Consider the following 12,843-nt stretch of genomic DNA (forward strand, 5'->3'; position numbering starts at 1 on the left):
GCTGGCACGAGCTCTGGCTGCGGCTTCTCATGTCGGCTATCGCCGCGCTGCAATGAGTACCGGCCACCAGGCAGAAACCAACACACCCAGCACCCAACTCCATTCAAGTCCTCTTCAATTTTCAATTTTGGTCAGTTAGCGTTCAGGCTAAGGGAGATGTGCGGCTTTACGGATTTAAAAATGATTGATTTGGTTACACGACCTGAACTCTAGGTCTATTCGATTAGCAAGCAAATATCGAATTGATTATTATTTTAAAATTCCACAAGTTAAAATACTATACTTATAATTCATAAGACGTGAGTGTTTAACGTTAAGAAACGTGACTATTGCCAGAGCAACTATCGAATCACGGGCGCATCTCGAGTGGCGCAACGTCAAGTGCCAGTTAAGCGCATTAAATTGGCGTCCATTTTATAATTTTCGAATAACATAATTTTGCCATTATTAACAAGCACCACAAGCGCCAAAAGCCCTCAAAAGCGGTAAACAAGCGCCGTGCGCGCCACTTGTGCCACATTTTAAACAAATGTGCAGCAGACTTTCAGGCGGGCATAAAATACTGCCACAGATTTTCAGTGTTGGTAATTAAACAGAGCCCGGAAAATATGTACAGCATATAGTACAGGGATAGCGAGCGAGAGACAGAGAGAGAGAGAGAGAGAGAGAGAGAGAGAGAGAGAGAGAGGGAGAGAGAGAGAGAGGTTTAACTTTATTGCATCGCCTGGGCAGCTTGTGCATCAGGGTTTTACGTGGAGGTTATCCGCCCTTCCTCTCCCATTCCGCCCTTATCCAGCACACTTGTTACAACATTTCAATTAAAAGTTAAACTGCATGTAATTTTCCGAAAATGTGTAAGTAATAACGTGGCCCTCGCGCTCTACTTGAGCCAAATTAATTTACAAAATAAAAAAAAAGGCACAAAGCCCCAAAAGCGTAAAAGATCACAAAGGTTAGCCCGAAAGGGTTACGGACCCAAAACTGGCCTGCCATTAATTAAAACAAACACACAGCAAGAAAATAAAAAAACAAAACAAAAGCAAAAAAGTTCCAAAGCCAAAAGCTGCACAATTTGGGATTTTGGGTAAAAGAGAGCAACCAGCCCGGGATTTAGAGAGGTTTTTCGTTTTGGGTTTCCATGTTCAAAACTAAATTCAATTTGAGCGCAGACACCAAGTGCGACTGCGATTGCCTTTGGCCAGTTTTAGCCTTTTTTTGTGCGTTTGACTTAATCATAAGCTGTTCCAGTAGTGGGAGGAGATCAAGCAAGGGAAGAAAGTAATTTAAGGCAGCTTTTTGCACTTGCAAAGAGCCGGCAGCAATTTCAATTAGCCGCCCACGCACACGCCCTCCTCTTCAGAGAGCACACAAATTGGCTTTAATTTAGTAATGAAAGCATTGCGACATAAAAGGTGATAATTGCTGGGCACAAAAATAGAAAATAAATGTAACAAATAAATTGCAACAACAAGTTTATTTGGAAATGCAAATTTTGCTGTGTGACAAAAATAAAAACCAAACAACAATCAGCAGAGGCAACAAACAAACAAACAACAATAAAATTGTGAGCGGGCGGCGCAGCAGCAGTTTCTCACAAAAATCGAAAATCGACAAACATTTTATGCAAATAACTCGGAAACTGCCAACACTGGCAACTGACTGGCTAGTGTGCAGAGTGTTCTATTTGACCTTCCGGTGGCAGAGATAGGGTCGAACTAAGTTCAAGCGTCAGCTGTCTCTCTCGCACGCACTCACAGCACTGGTCGGTCATGCCCATGAATACCTAAACAGCTACCACATGTGTGGGACATGGAGATCAGGGAGGGCAAAACGAAAAAGTGAATAAGTGGAACTGACAGCCAACAGGCAAATGAAATATGAAACAGAAAAGACCTAAAGAGAGAGAAAGTGAATCGAAAAGCGATTATGCGAAAAAACTGTTAGGCTGAGCGCCAGTGTTGCCAACTTCAAGAAAAGTAGCTGATACCAATATTAAAAATAGCTTAATTAGCTTTAATTGGCATTAAAATTGATGCTAGTACTTGACAGATTGTCAGCTGCTGAAAAATAGTTATAATTAAAATGCCAAATTTAGCTAGAAAATAACAGCATGGGCAACACTGCTGAGCTCCGAACCCAAAAAACCCCTGGCTGTCTTGATAACAAAAGCCTTTTAGGCTGAAGCACAATACTAAATACGCAACTACATGCGCAACCAAGAAAAAATCAGCATTTAAATGGAACCTAAGTCCCAAAGTAAATATATAAATGTATATACATATGTAAATAGAAATCAGCACAGTAAAAAATGTTTGTTGTTGTACGCCCAATTCGTTTGAGGTTTATAGCACAGTTTGGGCATCTAGCGTTGATAGACATGTTTACAGTGCTCACTATGTAACTGCTAACAGAAGAAGATAATCATATATAAGAACAGTAAAGTACAGTGTTGTATAACAATTCAGGGTATTAATAACAGCTGGAAATAAAGATATTAATTGTTCAATACAATAAAGTCCATAAAGGAAATTAACAAAAGTATATAATAAATAGTTTTTTGAGACATATGTTTTGTTATTTTGTTTTATTTACCTGCTCTTTTAGTTCTATTTAATAGTTAAAGTAATATTATTATGTATTCTTCTATTGTTCTTCATTTTATCATATCATTTAAAAGTTAATAAATGAATATATGAATGCTCATAGCCAGTGCTTACTGTATTTACTTAGATGTCATAACAGAGCTCTTATTGCCGATCGCCCGTTTTGCTGCTACTTTGTTTATCAACTCGCGCTTCACTCAAGCGAACAACAACAACAAGAACAGCAACAAGAAGAAGAAGAAGAAGAGCAACATCTCAACCTTCGCAGCTTCGATCGCCGCTTCGATACGTTCAAGTTTCAGTTTCAATTCGGCGGCCAAGCGGCAAACACAACTCGACTCGAATTCGAATTCACTTGAGACAGCGAAATTCTTGAGAGATGATGAGAACTTTGGCAGTGCTGGCAGCGCTGACCTGGCTGTGCCTGGCCAGCGTGAGGGCTGGCAAGGTGGGGCAGCAGCAGGTGGGGGGACCGCAGCGACACCTCGTCTGCTACTATGACTCGGCGAGTTTTGTCAAGGAAGGTAAATTGTGGAGACAGAGTGAACACGATTGAAGGCAACGGCCAGACAGAGTGCTTACGTAATCCCCAGAGACGCACACAGTGACACTTGATAATTGGACATAAATACTTATGTAGAATATATATATATATATATATATTCAATAAATAAAGCCAAAGAAACTGAAATCTGTGTAAAAAGTGAGTGGCTTGGAAACAAAGTGCGGCTTATCAGCGACTTCTGGAATTTAGGTTGATTTGTTTGTTTTTGCCTCGAATGCGAGATGGCGATAACGTACAGACCTAACAATTAAATAATTCCCCTAATACACTGAGACAAAAAGTAGCTAGCTAGTAGCTAATTGAAATAGTAAAAATTGCAAGTGCATTTTGTTTTGAAATATATTAAATCTATAAATGAAAAAATTTATGATGATAACGGACAGACATAACAAATAAATAATTTCCCAAATACACTGAGCGTAAAAGTAGTTAGCGATCTAGATTTTAATATAATAATAAATATACAGTTTTACGATATGTGGGCGTAGCAAAGTTCAAAGTAATGTTTTAAAGTAAACAAGTTTTTAACAACTACCCCCTATATTTCACTCAGTGTATAACAAGGCGTGTGCTCTTCTTCAGGTCTCGGCAAACTGGTGATTGATGACCTGGAGCCCGCTCTACAATTCTGCGACTATCTGATCTATGGCTATGCGGGCATTGAGCGTGACTCGCACAAGGCTGTCAGTCTCAACCAACAGCTGGACTTGGATCTGGGCAAGGGTCTTTACCGTACGGTGACGCGTTTGAAGCGCAAGTATCCCAATCTGCGTGTGCTGCTGAGTGTGGGCGGTGACAAGGACATTGAGACGAGCGAGGATGCCAAGGATTTGCCCAACAAGTATTTGGAGCTGCTCGAAAATCCAACGGGTCGCACACGCTTCGTGAACACCGTCTACTCGCTGGTGAAGACCTACGGCTTTGATGGCGTGGACATTGCCTGGCAGTTCCCCAAGAACAAGCCCAAGAAGGTGCACAGCGGTCTGGGCAGCCTGTGGAAGGGCTTCAAGAAGGTCTTTAGCGGCGACTCCATTGTGGATGAGCGCTCCGAGGAGCACAAGGAACAGTTCACAGCGCTGCTGCGCGATGTGAAGAACGCCTTCCGGCCAGACAATTTGTTGCTCTCCACAACGGTGCTACCCAATGTGAACTCGTCACGTAGGTTAACAGTTGTGATCTTTCTAGAAATTAGCTAATTTTTGTTTGCCTTTCGTTAGTTTTCTTTGATGTGCCCGCCGTGATCAACTATTTGGACTTTGTCAACCTCGCCGCCTTTGATTTCTTCACCCCCCAGCGCAATCCCGAGGTGGCCGATTACACGGCGCCCATCTATGAGCTGAGTGAGCGCAATCCCGAGTTCAATGTGGACGGCCAAGTCAAGTTTTGGCTGCGTCACAGCTGTCCGGCGAGCAAGATCAATGTGGGCGTGGCGACATATGGCCGCCCCTGGAAGCTGACTGATGATTCGGGCGACACAGGTGTGCCCCCTGTTCAGAATGTGGTGGATGAGGCGCCCGTGGGCACTAACACACAACTACATGGCATCTACAGCTGGCCCGAGACCTGCGCCCTGCTACCCAACCAGAACAATATCTACTCAAAGGGGGCAAATGCGCCGCTTAACCGAGTCACCGATCCTGCTAAGAGATTCGGTTCGTATGCTTATCGTGCCGCTGATAAGAAGGGCGAAAATGGCATCTGGGTGAGCTTTGAGGATCCGGACACCGCTGCCGACAAGGCTGGCTACGTCCGGAACAACAATTTGGGCGGCGTGGCCCTATACGATTTGTCCTATGATGACTTCCGAGGACTCTGCACCAACGACAAGTACCCCATACTGAGGGCCGTTAAATACCGTCTGTCCAATTAGACTATATGAAATCATAACAACATGTTTTGTAATTGAATATAGAAAATAAATGTTTAATGTATCTAAAAATTTTCAAATGAATGAAGAAGAGCTTACAGAGCTATCGAAGAGGCTTAGACTAACCGAGTTTGAAACGAAAAAAAAAAAAACAAATGCAAGTCCACAAATCTTATAAAATAAAAGGAAAGAGGTCGGCAAGTCTCAAAAACAATTTTGTGATCATATATGCATAAATTGTTTCTGCTTTTTCGAGTTCAAGTTTTCATATTTTTAGCACTCATATCAGTTAAAAAACTAAGCTGCATTTCAGATATATGCTTTGACCTTGCGACATTTGCTTTTTGTGCTGTGATGGATGCTAAAATCCAATTGACTTTGACATAAAAGCGTAATCGGCTTTAACATTAAAGGAGAACCAAAACAAGTTACGAGTCCCCCACGCCTTCCAAACACACTTACACGTACACACACACACATAAACAGTGAGGATGCTTTGTAAATTGACTGCTCAACATTTGTCATTGGGGCGTAAGGCAGAAAATTTCGCATACGCAGCGTATTACAGAGCTCACACAAAACACTCGACGCAACGAGGCAAAAATGCTCTGGCTTCATGTTATGCACGATTTCACAACAATAACAACAACAACAACAATATGAGCAGCAGCAGCAACAACAACAGCAGAAACGTAAAGTAAAAATGGAAAAGGATCTCACAAAACGCACGCATAGGCAATCAGAATGGCATAAACCTAAAGCGCAAGAAATGAAATGAAACGTGCAATGTGTATGCGTGTGTATCTGTATCTGTGTCTGTGTGTGAGTGGGGTATTAGAAACCATTTACCTATCCACACAGGCCCATTACACATGCACATAAGGATAAGAGACGACGACAGCCAAAACAATTTTTATAGGTAAACTTTACCTTCTTTTTTTTTTGAACAAGCTGCGTTGCGGGGGGAGGTTTATCAAAGTGCTGTGTGTGCGCGTGTGTGGTTGTGAGTGGTACTTGTTCCACTTGCGCACTCTCTCACTCTCAGAGTCTGTATGTGTATGTGCCTCGCATAAAGTCCCCGGCTCTATAGTCTCAAATGTATATTTAAGGGACTGGCCAACACGGCGTATGAGCGTTGTCGGCTGTAGCCGAGCACGCATATTGCGTATCCGCCACAGCGGCGCATACCCGAGTTATATTTTTTGTACAAATAATTGGATTACTATTTCTATGCCCACATACACACCACTCCACTCACACGTTTTCTGGGATTTTTATGAAATTGCTGTTGTTTTTGTTGTGAGTCCTTTGGGTTATTTGAGATTTCTGTGTGTTGTGCTCATGTGTGTACTTTTTGTATATTTGCCTGAGTTTGGGCAAAAACTAACAACAAACGCGAACGGATTAGCTGGCTGCTCCAGCAGCAGTTTCATTATTTTTAGTTAGCAGCCGAAAGCGTTGACTGAATTAGTTTATTTTTATTTCCGCTTTTTTTTGTGCGCTTCGGCAATTTTTTGCCTCAGAGCTAATTTCTGCTGCAGCACTTAAAATGCTTCGCTTTGCATATTTTTCAACTCGCAATTTGTAGGCTATTTGTTGCGCCCAGAAGTACACTTTAGAAAAATAAGCTTCAGCAACATCAGCAGCAGCAGGCAAACACACAAGACTGTTTGTTGCGAGCAGAGAATACAAGTAAACGATGGCTTAGATACAGACTCAGCAGCTGCCGTCAACTAATTGAATTAAAAGTTGATAGCAATCAGGTTTGCTCAGTATTGGTTAAACAATTTATGAAATTACAAATTTTTCTCACAATTTAGCAATGTTTTCTTTATCACATCTTGACTTAGGAAAAGTTTTTCCTTCTTCAGCTTTAGCATGGAAAAAGTTATTTGTAAATTTAAAATTAATATATATTTGTCTTTTAATATAACTGTTAACAGAGAAAACTATCTTAAATTGAGGGATGATTTGAGGATTCTTTCTACTACGTTTTTTTACACTCAAGATTCTTAAGAACTTTTGAAGCACGTTTAAGCAGAAGGGAGAATATTTCGCGTTTTAATCCGATTCGATAACTGATAGTTTATGTATAACATTAAAATTTGCTAACTTTTAAAGAAACAAAAAAATTTGGATTCATTCTATGTACAAATGTTCCAGCATTATTATAATAGAAAATATCTTAATTTAATATGTCTGCAAAAACACATTCTACACAACTCCTTAAAGGGTTTTCAAAGCCACCCACAGTCACCCAGGACTCATAAAAATGTATGTCAAAAAACAAGTTAAAAGGATAAAAAGAAGAAGAAGAAGAAGTCTACGTGTCAGGTGGCAGGCAACTGCGTGCCGTCAGGTAACTCAAAATGCGGCTGGTAAAAGAATGGCAATAAAAATGTTATAGAAATCTGGCAAAAGTTCGTTCCAAGTTGCGAATTTGCCATAAAATGCTCGAGATCTGCGCACAAAAGAAGCGCTCTCATTGTTTAAATATTATTTACGAGACGGCATTAAAGTCGTCTCAACACGAGCCTCACAATTTGCCCAGAGTTTGATTTATTCTCAAGCAGCCGCCCCCTCTGGACTCAACCTTAAACGGGGCAAACAAATTCGATGGCAAAAGTTGAGCATTTTGCCAAATTCGCTGATTGGAGGGGAACGTCAGAGGGGCAGAGCGTTTGGGCTGGGCAGCCAGGCGAATGGCAGCTGCCAAGTTTAATGCCAAATCCATTAGCCGTTAGCGCTGGCAGCGTCACTCACGTGTAATCAGGCAGCTGCCCCCCTGACACACCCCACACACACTCTCAAAAGCATGTCTTGGATACCTCAATACACGCACACACGCACACACACAGACGCGCACACAACCACACTTTAACTAGTAAGCTTTTCAAATATATCGATTCTAAAGCAACGCTTCCAAAACAACAAACACAACTGACGCAACTTTTGCTGGCAGCTGGCCGGGACATTGCGCAAGGCAAGGGGCATTGCGAAGGGGCGAGCGGGGCCTCAGCTACTAACGAATATGTATTTTTGATACCACCTCGCCGCGCACAACACCTCCAGCGATGTTTATTGTTGTTGCTGCTGCTGTTGCCATCGTTACAACTTTTTGGACACACTGCAAAAGTTGAGAGCCGGCTTTAAGGCTGTCAACAGCTGCCTAAAGGTAACCCAACAACCAGGATATATGCTCCGTTTGCGCTTGCTTCAGGTTGCCAGTGCTTAGAAGTGCATGCGGGCTTTTAATGTATAGCTATCAAGAGTTTTCTAGCTGAGAGGGCCCGACTAGAAGGCGCTCTATAAGAAGCTTCATAACAGCCAAGAAAACTTAACCCTCAACAACTTTTATACTTATTATCTATAAGCCTTGCATTTACCATGGTTTCTATATGATGTTCAATTGTGCATACGTACTTAAAATCAAGATTATATATTTTTAAAATTAAAAACTTTTGGTAGAGTAGACAAAGTTAACTATTTGCAAATTTGGTGCCTGCATATATTTTAATATCCGAAATATGCTAAAAAAAAAACTAAGGCTTAAATTAAATATTTGCCGATTACCTAAATCATCAAAAAGCCGAAATATATTTGTCCCAAGGCTGCCAAAGCGAACCCTGAACTCCATTTTGTTGAAATAAAAACCGAACCTAGTTGTTAAGCTTAATGTATTTAATATTGGTCTGCTTGAGCAAAACAACCTTCGGGATTGGATTTATCGCAATATATTTGATGGCAGCCAATGTTATGTAGATATCTTATGTAGCCCGCATTATCTATATGAAAATAAGTTCGAATGCTATATTTGCAGAAGAACAGGAAATTATAAAGTAAATCAAAACCTCGACCATTTCATTGGGGTTTGTAGCTCTGCTTGATCTGCATATGGTATGCAAGAACATATATACTAAGCTCTCTGAAATCGCATTCAAACAGACAACAGACCTGGCCAATACTCAATAGACCCTTTTTTAGCCCTTTTCCTATGGGTATAGGGTATAAAAAGGCTTTTCAATTGATGTCACAGCAGCAGCGGAAACTTTTTCACTGGCATTTATTGCATTTTGTCGCAGATGCGAGAAATTTTTCTTTCGATTTTGTTTCTGTTTCATAGATGCTTCTTGCGCCGCTCGCCTAGTTCTGGCAGCCATTATCATTGTCGTCGTCGACACACACACACACACACACACACAGACAGCCATAGGCAACATTTATGGCTCATTCCCATTTCGCAGTCGGCAAATTGCCAATGTGGTGCTCAGGAAATGCTTTACTTGATTTAGCTGCTAAGTACAGCTGCAGGCGGCAAGTGGCAACAACAGCGGCAGCAGCAACAACATCCATGAAAATGTGTTCCGTTTCCCAAATCCCAACCAGGCGATCCCTGTGCAACGAGTGTGGCATGGATTTTCGGCAACAATGTTCTCATAAATTCCCTTGGCGCTTGTAAAAACAATTATGCCAGATATTTACGCCGCAAAAGGCGACGGCGACGGCGACTGCAACTGCAACAACAGTCCCAGCAGCAGCAGCAGCAGTCAAGAGTTTGCTGTTAACAGTTTTGGCTTTTCATTGCAGTTAGGCGCTCTTTGACACCCTGATGCCTCACCAAAGGACCAGCCGTTCTGATGTAATTTGCGCATAATATTTCTGCCGGTTTAACGCGTCGTATGCGTGATATCGCTTACACGCAGGCTATATGTATTTCTCGTATTTAAGCACAAATGTTGTAATTAAGAATGAATGCGAGTTGTTTAATTAAAATGTTCAGAGAACATTTAAAGAACAACAACAAAATGCGGTCAAAAATGAGCAGAACCAAGCGTGATGAGGAAATATTCTCGTTTCAAGTGCGCAACAAAATACAGTTTTGGCCACTTGACAAATGTGGAGGGATATCAAAATTTGCAACATGCGGTAGAGTGGATGTGCGCGAGTGTGTGGGAGTGTGCGGGTGTGTGGGTGCCAACAACTGAAATTGCATTTCGAGTGTTTGGCAAACCATTCAGAACACCCGCAATACACGAACATTTCAGATCCACTTTAATCCTCGCCAAATATGTGAACAAGCCAGCATAATTGTCAGGCCTCAGCGCCTGCGGGCAGCTTCAACAGCTGTCAGGCGTCAGGTGTCAGCCAGGTATAAACAGGTAATACGAATTTATGCGATTTCATGTTTAATGTGGGTCTTCGGGCTCTGAGTTTACTTAGGCACACACACACACACACAACCAACTTGGTTGTTTGCACTGAAACAACAAAAGCGCCGCTAAAAGTTGGTTGTGGTGTTAAAATTTGAAAATCAACATATTTTTCACACAATGTGAAATTTAATTTTAGAAAAGAATCGCACTTAGAGCAACTGCATAAGACAAGCTGATCGCTAACATATAAATATGATATGGTGTAGAAAAATGAATACTAAATAAAACTAGGTTTTGGTCGATTCCGAATTATTGTTATGAGAGATTTCTTTGAATATACTGCAATTAATGTTCTAATATCACGAATTTAGATAATTTACTCATCAAATAAAGCTCTCTCTTCGGTTTTCGCAGACAAGGCATTGGGACTGTTACGACTGAGTGCTTAAAACAATTTGTTTTCTCTTGAATATTAGAATGCTTCACAGAGATTTTTTCTATATTACGATTTTCCACAATTATTTCAAACATTTATCGAATTTACTTTGCTTTGCCTTCACTCAAGCCCCTATATCGGATTATGTATTAAGGCACTGAATAGAGTTTTTAATTAAGGGAATACTGTAAACGATTTTGCTTTCCCACAGTTATTAGCTGTTCGGTTTTGCTTAAATATGCTATATTCGCTCGAATTTAATTTTAGCATGAATTTATTTTCTCTTTCAACTGTGGTGAGATGCATGGCAAAAGCTGAATAGAAAATCCCAAATGAACCTACGACACAACCATATCATAACCAACAGCCCTGGCTGATTGTGTGTGTGTATATGTGTGTTTGCATTGATGGCCACATTCACTTCACGGCAAACATTCACATTCCGCCGTAGTCACGTTCGAGCGCTTTAAGCGGCTTCATGTATTCCGTTGTGTGCGCGAATTCTGCAAAACGGAATTTTGGTATACCGTGCAAAGGTTGGGGTTAGTTCGGCTAACCCAACTATGGCTAAACCAAATACACACACACCCACACACACAAACGCAGACAGCAGGATAATGGCATGTGCTTAAATAAATACGCGCCACGCCGCAAAAAGCGCCCAAAACTGCACCCAACGCCCACATTTGAACTGTTTGAAAATTTCAATGTGGTCGCTGTTTGGCGGTAAACGGTGTAATGTATATATATAATTTGCCAGTATGGGGCGTATACTTAATAAGCTTGGACTTACGTTATGGCGCCTCTTCTCACGTTCCGGCACCGCATGCCAACTGAACTGTAAATTCCAATCGAAGCCGCCCACATTGACTCCACTGGAGTCGCGATAGTGAAACTCCAGAGTCGTATCATCGATAACGTCAATAACGGGACAGACGACTGTTGTCGAGTTGCGGGCTATGCGATCCAAAAGCGGCTCCAACCAACCTGTGGACATAGAGACAGAGAGAGAGTGAGAGGACTTTAGTTCTGGATTTGTCAAGTAAGAATGTTGACAGGTTAAATAAGTGATAAGATAAATGGAATGGCAACAATGAGAAGTATGTGAGTAAAATAAGAGATTATTGAGGAATAGAAAAACTATTAATAAGTAGATGAAAAACTGCATGTTTTACTTGTGGAATGATTAAAGGGAAGGAAAGGTAGGTAGGAAAAGGTAGGTAAATGAATGAAAAATATTATACAGATAATTTTGATATACACAAAGACTCTTAAATTAATTATTGAATTTGTTGCAAAGTAAAATTGGAAGGTGTATGTAAAGTAATATAATTGAATTGTTCGCTATAATAAAGAAAGGGTTTGTCGAAAGTTAAATACTCTCTGCTTTTTATATTAAATTTAATTATAAATATGCTATATCATTATACCCTTGTATTTAAAGTATATATATGCTACCCATTCATTGTGCAGTTTTTAAAAAAAAAAACTGAATTTTCAACCCACCGTTGGATACTCGATATGTGATATTTCGACTTTAAAGCAAACAAGTAAATAATTATTTCCTTGAAAAACCTTTCTTCGGGCTAGCCTTTTACAGTATATTATAGCAACTACGTGAATGCCGTGGTTTGTAGCTCGGTTTAATTGCTTTTGCTAGCACTGTTCGTGTCCGGCTCATTCGCCTGGCCGTGTCATTCATCATCAGCATTGACGACTACGATGACAGCGCCAACATCAAGTGAAAAGACCAAAAATTGTTTTCTTTTAGCGCACAACTTTCGCACAAACACACACATTCAGAACAATGTTGTGCACGTTCTTTGAAACGAAAGTTTTTCTCCATGATATTTTTTGAAGTAAGTTTTTTCGATAGTATTTTCTCTATCTTTCTCTCTCACTCTTTCTTCCTGTTGGTTTCATCGATTTGGTGTGCAATAAACAAAATTGATTGTGTGTCGGCCCTTCCATCATTTTCCCTTAGCCAAAATGAAATTTTTGGGCCAAAAGAGACGAGTACAAAGCAATCAGCGCTATCAACGCTCGAGTGCCGGGACCAGCAAAACTGAAGATTAAGTGATTTACTAGTTGGCTTTGTTTTATTGCCAACATTGTTGTTGGCCGAAACGAATCTCATCTTTGGGCTATCAAATGTAACAACAAAATTGATGGCACGCTGGGGATTTGCGAAATGCGCCTAAAGCGACCCAGCCAAAAAT

The 12,843-nt window shown here is 40.8% G+C and overlaps 2 protein-coding genes across 5 annotated transcripts in view; one reads left to right on the forward strand and one right to left on the reverse strand.

Moving 5' to 3' along the window:
* Pgant9 (polypeptide N-acetylgalactosaminyltransferase 9) overlaps positions 1–12,843 on the reverse strand; it is a 71,013-nt gene that overhangs the window by 18,006 nt on the left and 40,164 nt on the right. For all 4 annotated transcript variants that reach the window (XM_015174174.3, XM_015174176.3, XM_070210238.1 and 1 more), the window contains one exon: positions 11,418–11,611. In XM_015174174.3, coding sequence (XP_015029660.1) covers positions 11,418–11,611 — 194 coding nt within the window. The remainder of the gene's footprint in view (positions 1–11,417; positions 11,612–12,843) is intronic.
* Idgf6 (Imaginal disc growth factor 6) lies at positions 2,906–5,107 on the forward strand. The gene is made up of 3 exons (XM_002048975.4): positions 2,906–3,127; positions 3,751–4,326; positions 4,386–5,107. The coding sequence occupies exons 1-3, from the start codon at positions 2,983–2,985 to the stop codon at positions 5,036–5,038; spliced, it is 1,374 nt and encodes a 457-aa protein (XP_002049011.1). The 5' UTR covers positions 2,906–2,982; the 3' UTR covers positions 5,039–5,107.

The sequence above is a fragment of the Drosophila virilis genome, chromosome 5 (assembly GCF_030788295.1).
Source record: "Drosophila virilis strain 15010-1051.87 chromosome 5, Dvir_AGI_RSII-ME, whole genome shotgun sequence".
Classification (NCBI taxonomy): Eukaryota; Metazoa; Arthropoda; class Insecta; order Diptera; family Drosophilidae; genus Drosophila; species Drosophila virilis.

Coding starts and splice junctions, on each gene's coding strand:
- Idgf6 (XM_002048975.4), top strand. CDS start 2,983: ATGATGAGAACTTTGGCAGTGCTGGCAGCGCTGACCTGGCTGTGCCTG. Junction 3,128..3,750: donor GGCGAGTTTTGTCAAGGAAG/GTAAATTGTGGA, acceptor GCTCTTCTTCAG/GTCTCGGCAAACTGGTGATT. Junction 4,327..4,385: donor ACCCAATGTGAACTCGTCAC/GTAGGTTAACAG, acceptor GCCTTTCGTTAG/TTTTCTTTGATGTGCCCGCC.